Here is a 16,943-nt window from a genome sequence, read left to right as displayed (position 1 = left end):
TGAAGACAGATGCTTTGTTATAAAGCTGCCATGAAGCTTAGTTGTGTTTATTTGGTATTAGCAATACTATCATTGTGCAGGCAGGTTAGTTACAAGAGGAACACTTGGTATTCACCAACACTGAATGGGTGCTCAAAGTTGCAATGAATGTTGTAGGAAAAGCAGACCAACATATTACAAAGTAGGTAAGAAGTCCACTTTTGAACTACACATATAACCCAAAACTCTAATTACATTAAACATAAAGTCAGTTTACCTTATCTAACTAAATCAGAGTTTTGAAAACCAATATAAAGATACGTTGGACATTGGATGAATGGAAGCCACTAGACCCAATGAACATACTGGATTGTATTTTTCCAGGCTCAGCCTAAGTGTCCAGCAGAAAATACTAGTAAAGAATGGAAGTTAGCAGGCCAACCACCTCTACAGCACAAATGCCTAGATGAAATTTAGAGTTATTCAGTGGTGGGTTGAATGAGGATGGGGTTCAAATTTCCATTGTTAATGGTTGTGTACTTATAAAGTAACTGCTTTAAAATGGCCAACATATATAAAAATGTTTGCATTAGCAATCTTACTATGGCATTAAATCCTATTTAAATGTAAACAATTAACAATATTACATTTTAATATAATATATTCACTTTGGAAATCTGATAGATCAGTAAAATAAACCTCAAAGCACCATATGGAAATGAATTGAATGCATACTGACTAAGTGGTCAATGCAAAAGGTAATGAACCAGTAATAGAGTAAAAAAGAAACGTGAATTGATTACTAACAAGTTACAATGGTATACTAAACATTAATTCCAGGTTCACATACAAAGCACATAAACAACAAAGCTGCACTATTACCAACGGCAATAAGCAACATTTTTGGAAACGCATAGGCAGGCACAGTACCACAAGTACACATTTTGCTAACAATATACTGTAGGACAAGTAACACCATTACAGAGCAACACAGTACACTAATAAAGTGCATCAGCTATCTGCGTATAGCACAACATGATGGGGTGAACCAATAATACGCTTTAATTCAAAAAGGTTGCTTGAGGAATATTAAATTTGATCACTGACATGTTATGTCAGCTTTGAATTTTTAGACAAGAGGCCATATGTACCTCAGTGGTGTATTTAAATCTTTCTGAACGAATACGCGACTTTCTTTCTGAACCCACACAATTGCCATCCATTGTGTGAGTAACAGGCTATACACAGTAGCAAAGCAACAGCGTTCACCGAAAGCACATGGAAAGAGTGTCTGACGCAGGTTATGATGTTAGCCTGCAGATACTATACCTTCTACAATTCATTTCACCACCCACAGAAGTTAACTGAACAGTTGAGAGACACCAGCTCATACTGGCAACAGCAACCAGAAAAAGAGGAGAAATGTCACATGTTAACAAATTATGTATGGAAACACAGCTAAAGATCAGTTAATTGTTATTTATTGACAAAGGATTCCTGAAGCAAAGTGAAAACTAAAAAGGGACATAATACAAACAAATACGAATGCCAATATGAATGGCATCAAATTGCCAAAATAAGCTACTCTGAATCTGGTGTTAGTGTATGTTAGCATGCATTTTGGAAAATATCCATTTAACAATTTGAGGGTCTGACTAGGTAAACCCATTTTAAATGTACAATGCAGGACTTAATATGCAGCAATGATTTTTTGTTAAAGATATTAGTTTTTTACAGACATGTATTTCGCCTGCACTAGAAAATTATATTGTTATAGGGGTAACAAACCTCATTTTTGGGGACATAATTGTTGGTATAGGGTAGTGCTACCATAAGGGTTTGTGCTGATGGACTTGTGTTCAGTTCAAACTGGATTTGCATTCCTATAAGTCTATGGAAATGTAAAACCCTCATGAAGCAGGTAAAATGCAGATGTATGGCAAACTTCAGAAAACTCAGTATTAGAAAACTAAGCCAGATTATATTAGCAGAGGTATACATTAGGAACTATGAATGTTTACGTCAGCACACGTTAAGTGTAAAACATAGAAACAAAACCAACATGGCACCTGGTATTCAGTGAAAAGGACTCAGACCATGCATGGATAGATAGGGAAGGAAGATGGGCAATGTTTGTGTAATGGGCAGTCATAGTGAAGAATCCAGCATGATTTAATTCAACATTAAAGTAATTTAGTATTCAAAAAGATAACTGAGAAGCTGTGGGAGTCATTGCAAGCCATACATAATATTAGTTTTATATTTTCAGCCTGGGTAAGGTATCTGGGTAAGGGTACCTAAACTGTCACTTTATATCCACTAAATACCAGTACCAGGGTCTATAGAGGTTCAAGCAATGCTTGCTGCCCATGGACCAGCTTCTGCATGAGATATGGGTACTGACTAGCTGCTCAGCACAGAACTAGCTCCAACACAAGGCTGTTGTTGGGCACCAGTTGGCTGGAGTTGGAGTGACCCCATGATTAAGGACTAGTACCTTTCAGGTAGTTGGGACTGTTTAAATAGTGATGTAAGGGCCAACAATAGGAAATGAGGGCATCTAGGCAACTTTCACAAGTGCTCCCAAAAGAATGGAAGCTTCTGCAAGAGACTATTGCCCTAAAGTTAGTAGATTTGGCATCAAGAAGTGGTCATTATAGTAAATAATCATCACAGTAATACCATAGATTCAAGTTGGTGACAAATGTGATATTAAGAGCTGTGGCCAGGACAGGAAAAGATAGATTAAAAAAAAATACTATTTAACTTGGTAAAATAAAACTTTATCTAGTTCATATTTATGTTTTGTGTTTATTTGATTGAAGATTTTTTAGAGAAAGAGATATTGTTGCAATGATTCATTCCATCAAGGTATGCTAAGTAGTTGGGCACTACATGTAATATTGCGGTTAGTAAGAGAGCTGAAAGATTGCATTAATACAAAGTTATAGTCTCATTTAAAATTTGGAATGTGGATTAAAGTAAGACAAACCATACAGAAGCAGTGCAGTGCCATTATCAAGCCAATAGTTACTGTGAATGTTGTGCCGTATATAAATTTACCAATAGACAAAACTTTAGAAGTTTAGTTAAAGACTGAACAACAAATGATAGAGTGAAATAAGTCCTACGGATGTGCATTCACAACGCCTATGTCAAGTGAAGTTGTGGAATTACATTATCCTCATATCTTCCTAATAGATAGGGGCAAAATGGATCTTTAGAAAGTGTTAGTACACACATAAAGAGACAGATTGTTTTTTTGATACCTTCTTTTATGAGCAGTTGGCTTCCTTACAACATCCCCCAGCATTCGAAATGAACTGAAAATGAATCATTAAGATGGATCAGCACTGTTCAGGAAAGTGAAATAATGGGAGCAAGCAAGGGTAGGGAAAAGGCTCAGAAGCTGAAAGATGGGCTGTGGGCACCAAACAAAACAATGAGTATAAGGGAGATTATGATTTGCATCGTCCACACTATACAAAACTAAGGACTGTAGAAAACACACTCAATAGCACAGCCCAATACCGTAGTTTCCATCTAGCTAACATCCTTGAGTACAACAATACAAGACAATTGTTCTCACTCCTTGGATTATTTCCAAGTACATAAAAGCAACGCTCAAAACTGTTTAAATCAACTGATGCAGGAGTCATCTGGCCCTATCTGTTCTATATTAGTGCTAATTGCTACGTCCAAAGACCTCATTAGGATTTAGGCCTTACAGCACTCCTCGGTGTATCCGGAGCTGTCTATACAAGCACTTATATGTTTACATGGGGCTATTTCATCGAGAACAAACCGTTCATCAGATTGAACCCAGCTACATAGGAACATTGAGAAGTTCTTAGGGGAGACATTGCATAAATCTCTGCCAAAAAAAACTAATTGAAGCAATGTCATAAATACCAGAACAGAAGCCAGATGACTGGCTGATCTGTAATACAATACTGCCTTATGAAGACTGATCACTGCATAGGGGTAGCATATTACATTAATTATAATGTTGAAATACTATAGTATACCATGTTTTGTTATCTGTTAACTTATTTATAATAAGGCAACACTAATTAGATGTATTCTACTTGCAAATGGACCCCTGGATGTTGACGCTTTTGTTAAAAACCGCATCAACACCATAACTTGGGGGCAAAGTGCTGCTCTAGGTAGTGATTGCAATTACACTCGTTCATTGGCACCCATAAAACCTCCCTTATATTGTCATAAACCATATGGAAATGCCTGGTAAAAAGACCAGAATTTGGTCATAATAGGCAAGTGGTATAAGTATTAAAAAGAGAGAAGTAGTAAAGAAATTATGGTCAATTTTGCTAATGCTAATAAAGCACTGGATGGCATTAATACTCCCAACATCAGCAGCATCCCATCCTTCAATTGATACATCTGTGAGCATCTGCCCTGTATAAAAATATTATTTCTGTACGTAGATCAGTAAAGGGAAAGCTCCTACAACTTTACAACTTGAATAATAATGAGTACCGGTAATAATTTGCTGTCCACTATCAGTATTTGAAACATCTGAACCACAGCAAAACTTTGAGGCAATTTAAAACTTTAAAGATTTGGAAATGGCAAAAATAACAACTGTAAAGTTTAAATATGCAAACAATTGATTTACAATATATTATTGCCTCTGGCGAGGGTTGGTAAAAGAGCTTTAACACAGCTAGGAGGGCTCCTTTATTGAACCATGATTGAACTGATGACAGTCATGCGGTGGATAGAACTTAACTTTTTTTTTAATATGTGATTAAAAAATCTCAGCTTTAATTTGTTCAATGTAATTTTTGAGATCGGATATAAAGGGTATTTTTTAAAAAAAAGATCAAACACCCTACCAGTCTATATATATGAGTGTGTGAGGGGGAGTACAATCAGATTCAAATAAATACAAGGTAATGCTATCACAGAATGCTACTGTATAGTGTTCCCATTTGGGGATTTCCTATGTAGCACATGAGATCAGCTATCATTACACGTGCAACGTGGACTCTCGTGATTGTTTAGTGTTTTTCCTCAATGCGAGTTTGGGAGTCAACTGAAGCGAATATGAAACCATTAATTTATGCATTTTAACAGTTGCTCAGCAAAAATGAAGATTTCAGTCTGCCATACAGATAACCAGTTGAGGAAGTAGCAACAACTTTACACATTAAATACCCTCATAAAACATTTCTGATTACAGCCCAACAGATAAACACTCTACAAATATACTACACCGTATTATCTAGCTGCTTAATTACTATGTTTGCAAGTGTTTTGTCTACAAAATTTTGTACTTTATTTAAAAATGAAGAAAAGAAAAGAGGACCAAACTCCTGGTTTCATTTCCAAGTGAACTAAACAGCAAACTCTAAAGGTTTCAAATAATTTTAATAAAATGTAGCCTTGAGGAAAAATCTTCATCTGCACAGAAAAGAAAGCATGAACCTCCAGATTTCAAACTTCTTAACTACTGTATATCACAGTCATGGGATTTATTTATTATGGTTAGGGCAATGAGCAAAGTATTGTAGACACTGCAATTAGCAATGCAATGTCATTGTTTGTAGCTCATTGGTTCCCAAAGTGTGTGCCATGGCCCTGGGGCAAGTTCTTATGGGTGCCAGAGCTAGGTTTGCCACTCAGCCAAAGGCAACTGTCAATATTTGCTGCTACCTCCTTCTTTCATCTGTACTTGCTCCTGTGCCTGCCTTCCCCATTAACTAGCTAATCACTTAATATGTCAAGAGCATTTTTGCTGAATTAATATTATTAGGGAAGGGCAAGCACAAAGCACAGCATACGGTCAGTGCAAGAACAGGTGGGTAACTGTTTGTTCAGTTAGGTATGTCACCAGGGAGCATCAAGAAAGGTCTCAGTCAAGTGGGATTTGTCCTTGGGAGGCAATGGTCACGTGAGATTTGTCCTGGGGGCCCCACTGTAAAGGGAGATTTGTCCTGGGGGGCCCACCGTAATAGAAAATTTGTCCTGGGGGACCACGGACTAGTGAAATTTGTCCTGGGGGACCACGGTCAAGTGAGATTTGTCCTGGAGGGCAAACTGTTAAGTGAGATTTGTCCTGGGGGGCTAACCATCAAGTGAGATTTGTCTTGGGGGGGGGTCAACCATCAAGTGAGATTTGTCTTGGGGGACCAACCGTTAAGTGAGGCTTGTTGAGGTTGTTAGGGCCTAACATTTTTCAGGCATTTGTTTTGCTTGTGGTATTTAGTAGTTTTGCATTAGGATAAATTTGACTACTGTTGCACCTTTCAACCCATAATCGTGTATAACATATATATTCAGGCCCTCCACTTGCCCCGCATCAAGTTTACAGTCCTATTTGTACAAGCAGATAATAAGGTAGATAAATGTACCCTTTCATAGGAAGTAATTTGTAATTAAACATTATTAAAAATATAACAAATTAGCATCAAAGTTTTCATAGGCTTCTACATAACGTTCCATATAATCTTCTTACCTCCTACGGCTAATTTCACTGTCATTTGGGGTGTGTTTCCACGGCTCCCAGCTGTGCCTCCTGGGTGGAGAAACAGATCGTATAGAGCTCTTGGAGCGAGTGATGTGAGGTGACACTTCTGTGATGTTGTCCATCTCCTCGCCTTCCATCTCAGACACTCCCGTGTTCTCGCATTCCCTCTCCTCTACTGATGCAGCCACTGTGCTGCTACAGCTACTGTCCATACTGTGCCGGTCGCTCGGCTTCTTCATGCTTAAAGTACGGGGAATAGAAATGTCACTGCCATGGGAAGAGTTTCTTTCTAGAGAAGTATTATCATCGGAGCCTAAACTGGAAACATCACATAAAGACTGTTCCTCTTCAAGCTGGAATAAAAACATGAAAAACATTTGTCAGTGAACCTCTCAGTATAAAGTCCTTAAAGATAACAAGAAAACATTCAAGTTAAAAATGTAAGATTCAACAGAAACTTATTCAAAAAGTTAGAGAGGCAAAACAGTTGAAAGACTGTTAAAAAAAAAAAAAAACTCTATAATCGGCAAAGATGGATATTTGTGTGCGGGAGGGGGATGAAAGTTTTTTCACTTGAACTTTTATTGCAATTAAAAAAGTGCACAATGGAAAATATAATGGCAAATCCTCAATGATGTGACAGCAAAAACTTTGTCTTACAATAAGTAATGAATGAATATTATACAAGTAATGCATTTCATGCGATATACGTACTTCAGCAACTCTAGACCCAAGCTGACCTTTTGGTCTTCTCAAAATTAGAGATCACGTGAAGCAGTACAAATCCTAATGTAAAGGATACCTGCCATGAGAGATCTATGGGAACAGCCACTACTGACCATCTTCTGAATTTAAGTTACCAGACTGTTATTCTGATCCTCTGATTAGAATACGTTAGTGGCTCATCTGGATGCAGGGTAAGAAAACCCAATCTAAATACCAATTCCAGTTGAGCAATTTGGAAAGAAAGATGAGCATCACTGCAGCCACAAACCTAGAATACCTAAATTTAAGATGGCAACCTCCATCTCTCTCATAGCGTTGCTGCAACTTTAGTCAGGAAATCTCACAACAGCAATGTAAATATTTCTGGAACCTCTATAACATTCTTGCTGCTTCCTCTGTCCCCACCACCATTGTCTGTCCCATTGAATATGTTTTCACCAGGAATAACAATGTTTAAACCCTTTCCATTCTTGTACAACCAAATATATTTTGAGTAACATCACATTTTTGGAATACCATGAATTTATTGATTTTTTTAGCATCTGGCTACTGGCCAGAATACAGTTTTTAAATGGCATGCCCCGTACCCTCTTCTTAGGGCTTCAGTCTGTTCGCTAAAGGATGGATTGCACAGAAGGTTTTATAGGGTTATCTATTATCACACCCCTCACCAAGACCCCAAACAGAAGGTCAGATGAACATAAGAAGTGGTAAAAAACCTCAAACAGTACATGTCCCCCCCCTCCCCCCATGAAAGGTAGGAACTTCAGCAATTTTTTATTCATTTGTTTTACTATATCAATTACCCCACAATTTCCAGTCTCAAATTAATAAAAAGTAAAGGAAAACCTCCCCAATGAAGTCACAAAATGCAAAAGAAATCCAAAAAAACTTTTTGACCCTTTCCTACGTTATTCATTACTAGAAAGAGTTTGACTTTAATTCACATCTGTACGGTGTTGTGTAGAACATTTATACCTTGATCTATAAATGTCAACATTTCAAGTTAGTCTATTCAAACTAATTCAAGATAGTCACTTTTTTTGGCACTTTAAACATAGAAAAACCTTTAAAATAGCTTTCATGTTTCTTGGGGAACCCCTGCTATTATTACTATATCCACAGTTCACAGTACATAAGTGTGTTGATCAGTGGATAGAATGCTTCTTACATTGCTGGCAATTGGAAGAATGACACCCCAGTACAGGTCAAAAAGATCATTGGTGTTAGTAGTAACTGGCCCAAGAGGCACAAGTTGCTCATTGTTCGAGGAACCCCTAGCAACCTCTGGAGGAACCCTAGGATCTCACAGAACCATGGTTGGGAAACTGCACTCTACACTGTGTAAAACAGAAATTTAGCAATAAAAATGAATATCTTGTAAACAGATCACATGCATGTCACATACTAAACTGAAATGGTGTGCAAATCTACCGTGACAAAAGTTGAACAGTATTTTCCAGCATAGATGTTTGCAGTTATAGACTGTAACTGTACACTAAGTAATATGTAATTCTCCACCACATAGCCTTCTTTGTGGAAGAACAGAAACAAAGAGGGGGAAAAAAAAAAGTCTTCACGCTGCTAATGAAACGAAGAGGACTGAGCGGCTCAGACAAGGAAATGATCTCACCCTATACTCATCCTCCCGTGAAACACTGTTGCAATCTCTGATACAATGGACAGACTCCTCCAGAGGAAACAGGCTGTGCGCTCTGTAGTGGCTACACTACCGTCTTATTAAATAAACACATTATATCGAGATCTTCTTTATTAAAAAATAACAGAGGCTGCACACAGCGGAGAGAACAAGAAAACAGTGTGACCATTGCTTCAGCTGTGATTGGATGGGAAATTTACTAATTTGACACCTGCAGCATCAGACTGCTCCAAAATGTACAACCATGGCCAATTAGCAAAGTCCAGAATTTTTTTTTCTTTTTCCTTTTTCATATGGAATAGTCTTTAAAGAATATCAGAATGTGATCATGTCTTTTTATTCTAACATGACAAATGTCATTTTATTAATGTGAAATGTTTATTTTTCTGTTGATAAAATTTCTAGAAAGACACATTAGGCTTAAAAACCAAATCTGGGCAAATATTTAAAATACATCTTCAAGATAATTTAAAGCAGACCTATTGCCACATTTACTTCATATGAAAGGTTGGCTAAAAAAAATAGGAAGATGGCGGCAGCTGGTTCTCCAGTCTGAGCCATAACATAGAAGGAAGAAGGAGCGGCACGGAAGTGACCGTACCAGAAAAGTGGAGGAGCAATAGCGGAGTTGTCTTTTTAATGAAAGTTAAGCTTTAAAGATACCCTGAAAGAAATATGGAGGCTACCATTGCTGAATTGAATACGCTTTACCAGCTTTTTCCCATTGAAATGTAATGTATGGTAAGTTTTGTATAAAAGAAATGTCTTGTGCTTCAAACAGCATAGCAAATGGATACAATCAGGGCAATGCCAGAATATATACACCCCATTCAGCTGGGCCCTGTCGTCAGATCTCAGGGAGGAGAAGAATGAGGTCATTCAGACCGTGATGTGACAGAATCCCCAGCTCATTATTAAGGGAGGTCGAGGATTTCCAGGCACTAATGAGAACATCATGGTGCCTACACTGCGGTCTGTTTAGTCAGTGGGAAATATTCAGTGACATCTAGTAACGATTAAAAAAAAAAATTATGTATATAGTAAACATAATATTCATGGGTTACATCATAGGTTACATTCAGCAGAGCAAATTGGAGTGTGGTATTTTCTACCTCCCATGTGCATTCTGTGCGCTTCTAAGAGCACTGCGTCTACATCCAATGCTGCATGTAGTAAGTTTCATGCACAAAGATTTATGGACAAATCTCTGAACTCTCTATGGGAAATTCATGGACAAATCTCTGAACTCTTGATTTATTAAAGCTCTACAGATTTATTAAAGCTCTACAGTCTAAGACTGGGGAAGACTATTATGGGTGAACCTGGGTGACCAGGCAAACCTGGAATAAAGTTCTTAAAAATTATTTCCTTTTGTTTGGCAAATATTTTTTTTAATTCCGGACCAAATCTATTCCTTGATCTTGACCAAATCCAAATAATCATTAGCAGTGACAGATGAATGAATGAGCACTGTAAACAACACTGTTTTGTTTTATGGAGAGGAGAGGGAGAGGACAAGTGATTGGCATCCCCGTGTTCCCCTTCATTGAAATGCGCACCAGTTGTTCCCAGTCATTCGTTTATGAATCAGCCATTGTGGATTAAAGGACGTCGAGGGACTGCTCTACACGTTATATTTTTGCACAAAAATAGCACAACCATTAAAGTTGGGTGGGACACATTGGATGTGTGTTCATATCCTCCGTGCTGTTTGTTATTTGGCACTGCTGCAGTTCACAGATGTCAACCAGCCTTCAACCCCTTCAAAAGCCCTGGGTATCATGGAAACAAATTGGAAGAGTTGAAATCCACCTTTTTCTATTTAAACAGGTGCTTGCAGGGGGGGTATGATGCACTTTTCAAGATTATTCATGAAACATCTTGGGTGGTCTGCAGCTCCAACCATGACTTTAAAGTTCTTCACAAACCCAACTTCACATGCAAGAAAACACCAGCACTACACAACAAAAACTACATGCACAAATACAATCATGGCCAATACATGGTGCCAGGCAATTGAAAACAGTCACCAGGGGAGGGCTTAACCATGCAATTAGGCAACATCAATCTTAACAAGCCCTGATGAACTAGATACTCATATCACAAGCCTCATGGATTTATTACATACAGCATCGTAATTCTATCCATTAAATCTTGAATCACCAAAATGGCAAATTGCCATTTAAACCCACCGCAAAGCCAAACCAGTGACAGTTGCCATGTATGTCACCAAACCCCATTGATATAAACATTGCTTGTCTACACCTGACTAATGAACAAATACAACACAATAGTCTTGCATTTCTAAGAACAGTAATGTAAGAATACTTTAACTCACCTTTGCAAACACTATTTCATCCAACACTTCTGGGGGCATATAACAAAGATCAGTGTCACTTGCTGATTCCCTTTTCAGAGTTTGAGTTGATGAATGTTCTGTATCCAGTCCATCGTCCAGAAACTGTGGGCAAGCTGAAATTCAACAAAACAATTTATTTATTTTTCTTTGGACTGAACAATTTCTGTTTAAGAAAAACAATTATATGCTAAAGAGGTAATAGATGAAGCCATGCATAACATACTCAAACCCACAAATATAGAAATGCAATAAGTTTTCATTGCTCTTTAGATGATGTCTGTTGTGTACCTGTGTAAAAGTGTACCTGTCATTTATGCACCATAAAAGTGGCCCTTTTTCTTTACATCAAGCTATTTGTTCAAGTTACATCTGATAGGTAGAAATTAGAACCATGTGCTTCAGTTTAAAGCACATGCATAGGGTTCTATGAACTGTAAGGCCTCTTTTAGCCTTAAGTTCTAAAATCACACTTGGCCTCCAACTTTTGCTATGCACCCTGGAGCAGCAAACTGCACTGCATGTTAACAATTTTGGTGGGAACACTACTGCTTGACCAGCAGCAACATATCGATGAAAGGAACTGAAGAGCAAACCCACTGCAACACAAATGTGCACAAAATAGACCCAACTGCTTCCATTTGATTAAATGGTAGTTACTGGGAGCACATGAAGTAAACCACTGCAAACTTGACTCAAAACTATTTCCCTATATCTTAATACTGTAAAACTCATGTTTGGGGCATAATTATTTAAGGGAATTATGGTCCAACAAAAAGTAAGAGCTAGCTTTGTCCAATTGTTTTCTACAGTGTCTTTTTTCAGCACATACGCTCATATATTCTCAGCCAGATGCTAGCACATTAAACATGAAGTCTTTCTGGTAACAGGCAAAAAAAACAAAACAAAAATCAGTTAGTTGACACTACCATGGAAAATTCACAAGGACCCTCCAGAATCGTCATGATAATATTGAGCCATACAGTAAATGGAAGGGACAGGAAGAGGCCACTGAGTGGAAATAAATGGTAACAATGGATTCTTCAGAGCGGTGGCTTTAGAATAGAAAAATAACTCGGCACTCAAATCAGGACAACAGAAATTTCACCAACATTACCAAAGCGGAAGGCGATGAAGGCCTCATACACAAGATGTTGTTGGTAAAAATATTTTAGGGCCCATAAAAGGGATGATTGTTGGGCTTCGATACTTCATATGAAATCGGTTTAAAAAATGTATAGACTCTATTATAAAGTGCATCCATAACCCCTTTATTGATATCAGAGAAAAAATTCAAACTCCTGTTTTACTCGTTTTACTGTTCTCCGGGAACCACTAGCAAAAAGTTTGCCTCACCAAGACAGGAAGTGAGGGAAAATCTCTCTAACAGCAACACTAATAGAAGTAAAGATGCCATTTTGGTCTAGTCCAATGTTTCACAACCTGAGTTCCTCCAGAGACCAAGGGTTCTTTGTGTAATTAACAATTTGTGCCCCTCAGGTCTGTTATCACAGGCAACAATATTTTTTTCTATCTATAAGTGTAACATTCTTCTCACTGACCATCATGGTAATATAGGGTGTAACAATTAGCAGGCGTTCCGTTCCCTAGGACCTAAAAGTGTTTTGAGGTTCACCTATGTTAAAAAGGTTGAGAAACATTGGTTTAATATGTATGTGCTTGTTGAGAAAGACACTGGTCAAACATCTCATTTCACTCCCCAGCCCTGTCTATTACAAGAAGCCACCAAATACAAACAAAATATTGACTGCAACTACTTAATGTAATCAAACCCTCATCATTCCTACAACCATGCATTGGAAGGCAGGAGTCATCCAAATTGCATGGATGGAGGAGGCCCAGATATTACCAATGAAGCTCCCAATATTCACAAAGCCACATGGACCTGGTAACATCTATTTAGTTTTCCAGTAATACAACTGTGAGAATCATTCTCTGAAACGTAAACTACAGACCCATTTTATAGAGCACTGGTAGCTACATAGGCCCTTTTGCGTCTTTTCTTTTTCCAAGAACATGCACAAAAAACCCATTCATTCCAATGGAAAACCTATCCACCACTGACAAGATAGAAAGTAATTCTGGATGAATAAATAAATGGAGATCTGAGTGTGCATGTGCAATAGTAGAGCCCAGCCAAAAGGCTTTTCAAAGGGGGTTTGTGTTGTTTTTAGTGAGACACATGGTGAGGGTTTTATGAGACACTATAGGCCACATAATTCTGACTGCTCAAAAATCCACAGTCATGCTGATAACCAGATCATAGTGTATGAATGTGGTTACAAGTTCATAGGGTTAGATAATGTTTTAGAGCATATGATATACTTTCAATATCAAAAATCATAATTTCCCACAAATAACATATTTAATTTACATCATATGACAATTTCCATATTACTCAGAAGAGGAGAGGTTAAAAAAAATGGCCGACTCACCTTTGGATGCACTTGTCTGTTTTGATTCCAGAAGGACCATATGTGGACATGGAGTTAGCGAACAGCAGTTTTCTTTATTAATCTGGAAATAGAAGAACACAACAGTCAGAAAAAACCTTCCATGACTAGCTGCATATACAAAACAATTGAAGGCCACAACAAGATGTCTGTTAATAAACTGCGTAATGTGAAAAATGATTTGTCAGCATTCATTGTGAGTCTTAAAGCACATTAGCCTTTACATCACATTAGAAGGCCTGTTGATAATTAACTTTTACTGAGTCAATGTGTGACTGACATTGATGGTGTCTTACTATAATGTGCAGGCCAAATGTAAAACATATATTCCACACAGATTGAAAGAACACCTAACATCAAAATGGCTGGAAAACACAAATAATGCCTTTAAATGCCACACATACACATTAGCTTTCACACCTGCCATTAGCTGTTAAGGCTTCCCAAAGTACAACTTTCAAGTCACTTTGCAAGTCAGTATTTGAATATGATGGGCATCATGCCCCTAAACAGGAGCTTGCTTTGGTATAGTGATAGGTCACTGAGGCATGGAACGCTACTTCGAGACTGGGAGTAATCATGTCTTTTCTGAATAATGGTGGCCTCAGACAAGAAAATCTTTCACAAGAGAAGAAATTTGGCTAGAATGAGTAAGGACTGTTTTATTTTGAATTGGGAAAAGGGAACTGTCTATAAGCTCAGAGAATTTCCAACATGGAAATTACATGCATGTGATAATAGGCACTTCCTATATTTGGAGTCATTCTATTTAACCTCTATGTGACCCGTTAAAAAGTTTATTGCTTGGTTCATCTGACAATTCTCTTGTTAGCTCTCCCATTCTTGTCAAATTCATTACTAGCCTTTCAAGCAGGATGTCTGAACACCTTGCAATGTTATCCCCACTCCCTTTTGGCTGGACGTACCACTTGGCACTTTTCTGTAATCACCTGTTTTTGGGTACAATACAGGGGTTGCCACCTGCCTACAGCTTTATCCAACCCAGCTGCTTAAAATAATCCTGGGGGGAACACTGTCTTGATACATCATAGCCGCTACCCCCCCAAAAAATAGTATAAAAAAACATAAGAGTACAGCTATATTTTAAACATTATGCAACAAATGTTGCTATATCAGATTAATATATTTGTCTATATTTGGTACCTTGAAATCAACACTCAACAGTGTCATATGTGTAAGTACCGAATGTAATCTTTACATACCCTGATGCTGAAAAATTGGTAGGACTGCGTAATGTTTTGTTATAGCCGCATTTTAAAGCATGCATATAATTATAACACAATGTAAAAGTTATGTAACATATTAAGGAAAATTAAGCAAACTGGTACATTCAATATTTTGCGAATCTCCTGATGTCCCTGGAAAGACAAAATCAAGAGTTTAGCCTAAAAAAAAACTAATCTTGATTTGCAAAAAAAAAAAAAAGCTATCAGTTACAGAACTTTCTGCATGCAAAGTTATATGTAAACCTGTGTTTGGGTGTGTAGGTTGCTTAGGCTAGCACATGATTGGCTCGAGGGAGGAACGGATGCTGAGTCAACCTGCATCAGGCCATCAGCACCAGGTGGGTGTAATAACCCAGACATTGCTACAAAACCATCAGCTTGATCCTTTTATGCCAACAGGTAACAACAAGCAATAGAGGTATCAGATGTAACCCTTTAACCAGCAGTTTTGCCCCAACTTTCCAGCAAATTCAGGCAAAAATTAAGCCAAAGGTGCACACCCCTTTGTAGTAATTAGCAACAGTAACCACATACCATAACAACACTGTAAATCCTAAAATACGGAGCTTACGCTTGCTTGCATCATACATTGCAATGTCTAAAAAGACCACATAGTAAGATGTAAAAGACAAAGCACAGACAAAGAAAAAAATAAACATCCCCGGATTCATTTACTTAATAGCCACTTCTAACTAAATGCCACAGAAATGACCGGGAATTTCCTACACCTCAAGCATATGGTTTATATGACAGGCTGTTGGCTCTGCAGCAAAGCCCTATATGTTTCATGCCAGAAACACTGCCAGGCTCCCAAAACCGTTACGACTGGAACATTCCCAGACTGCAATTGATTGTCTCAGGACTCGCTAAATTTAGCAGAGGGATGAATCATAACATTAATAGGACAACTTCATACTGGGATATTTCTGCGGAACTGCTATACAACTGATAAAACAAATAGCTATGCATAACAAAACAAGAAATGCTGAATATATAGAAAAGCATTTAGAATACAGTAGCAGATAGATCAATAATTCTCCCAACTTCAAAAGGTAAACATGTCACCTTTCCAGATAACAAACTGACTTGTAGGCTGCTAATGAATAACAGGTCAGATACAAAACTAAACATAACTACACAATCTGATTTTTCTGTGTAGTAACCCAAAGCTTCCAAACAGAATTCAGCGACTGATTGTATGAGCGTAAATTAAAACTTCAGATGTATGGTAATTATGCCACCTGTGACATAAACTGGAAAATAAAACGTGATGTTTGTGGAACACTTGTATGAAGTGTGAATGATGAACTGTCTGTGCTGCTCACAGCAATGGGCTGGCATTCTCTTCTCATTTTCTAACTTGTGCTGGCACCTTGAAATGGACAACCTGACTTGCAAGATAGTTCTTCATCTGAGCATGAGTTCTACTGTCAAAAACCAAAAAGCATCCTCAATTCTTTTAGCGAAAACATGAGCACAGAAGAAGCATGCAAAATCTATTGAGGTTACCTTAATGAGCACCACATCAACAGTTCTGTCGACTTTGGAGATGTCGCACAGGCTGTATCGTCTTTTGTGCCTCTCGTACATTATTCTGACTCTCGAAGAAAGTATTCAGAGAAAGTCCAGAGTATCCCAGTCACAGCACCGCTAACTGGGGACTACACATGTGAGAACAGACTGTTGCTCCAGCTCTCCCGCCTCCCAAAAGTCAAGAGCCACAACATCACTCGTTTCCTTGACAGGAAAAACATTTCCACGACCGTACTGGAGAGAGCATTTTCACCACTGAGATAACAAGCGACACACAACTGAAGGCGTACCGAGAAAGCCGGGTAAATAAACTACAGCAGCACTGGAGAAAATCACCTACGAGGTACCAAGGCACAAACAAATGCTGGAAGTGCCATAAAGCCCATCAAAAGAGAACATGAGTTATTGTCTAGACGTGACTTCAACATATCATTCCTAGGCATGCAAAAATGAATAGGAAAATCCACTGAAG

General features: G+C 38.0%; 1 protein-coding gene across 5 annotated transcripts in view; it reads right to left on the bottom strand.

Moving 5' to 3' along the window:
• The window catches only part of AKAP13 (A-kinase anchoring protein 13), a 171,135-nt gene that overhangs the window by 47,664 nt on the left and 106,528 nt on the right, over positions 1 to 16,943 (bottom strand). For 3 of the 5 annotated variants that reach the window (XM_072402694.1, XM_072402695.1, XM_072402698.1), the window contains 5 exons: positions 13,674 to 13,755; positions 11,200 to 11,333; positions 6,464 to 6,828; positions 3,249 to 3,302; positions 1,309 to 1,371 (listed from right to left, as the gene is read on the bottom strand). In XM_072402694.1, coding sequence (XP_072258795.1) covers positions 1,309 to 1,371; positions 3,249 to 3,302; positions 6,464 to 6,828; positions 11,200 to 11,333; positions 13,674 to 13,755 — 698 coding nt within the window. The remainder of the gene's footprint in view (positions 1 to 1,308; positions 1,372 to 3,248; positions 3,303 to 6,463; positions 6,829 to 11,199; positions 11,334 to 13,673; positions 13,756 to 16,943) is intronic. The other 2 variants (XM_072402696.1, XM_072402697.1) reach the window with 2 other exon arrangements.

The sequence above is a fragment of the Pyxicephalus adspersus genome, chromosome 2 (assembly GCF_032062135.1).
Source record: "Pyxicephalus adspersus chromosome 2, UCB_Pads_2.0, whole genome shotgun sequence".
NCBI lineage: Eukaryota > Metazoa > Chordata > Amphibia > Anura > Pyxicephalidae > Pyxicephalus > Pyxicephalus adspersus.
The sequence above is the reverse complement of the archived record's forward strand: the minus strand, read 5'-3'. Positions and strand labels throughout refer to the sequence as shown.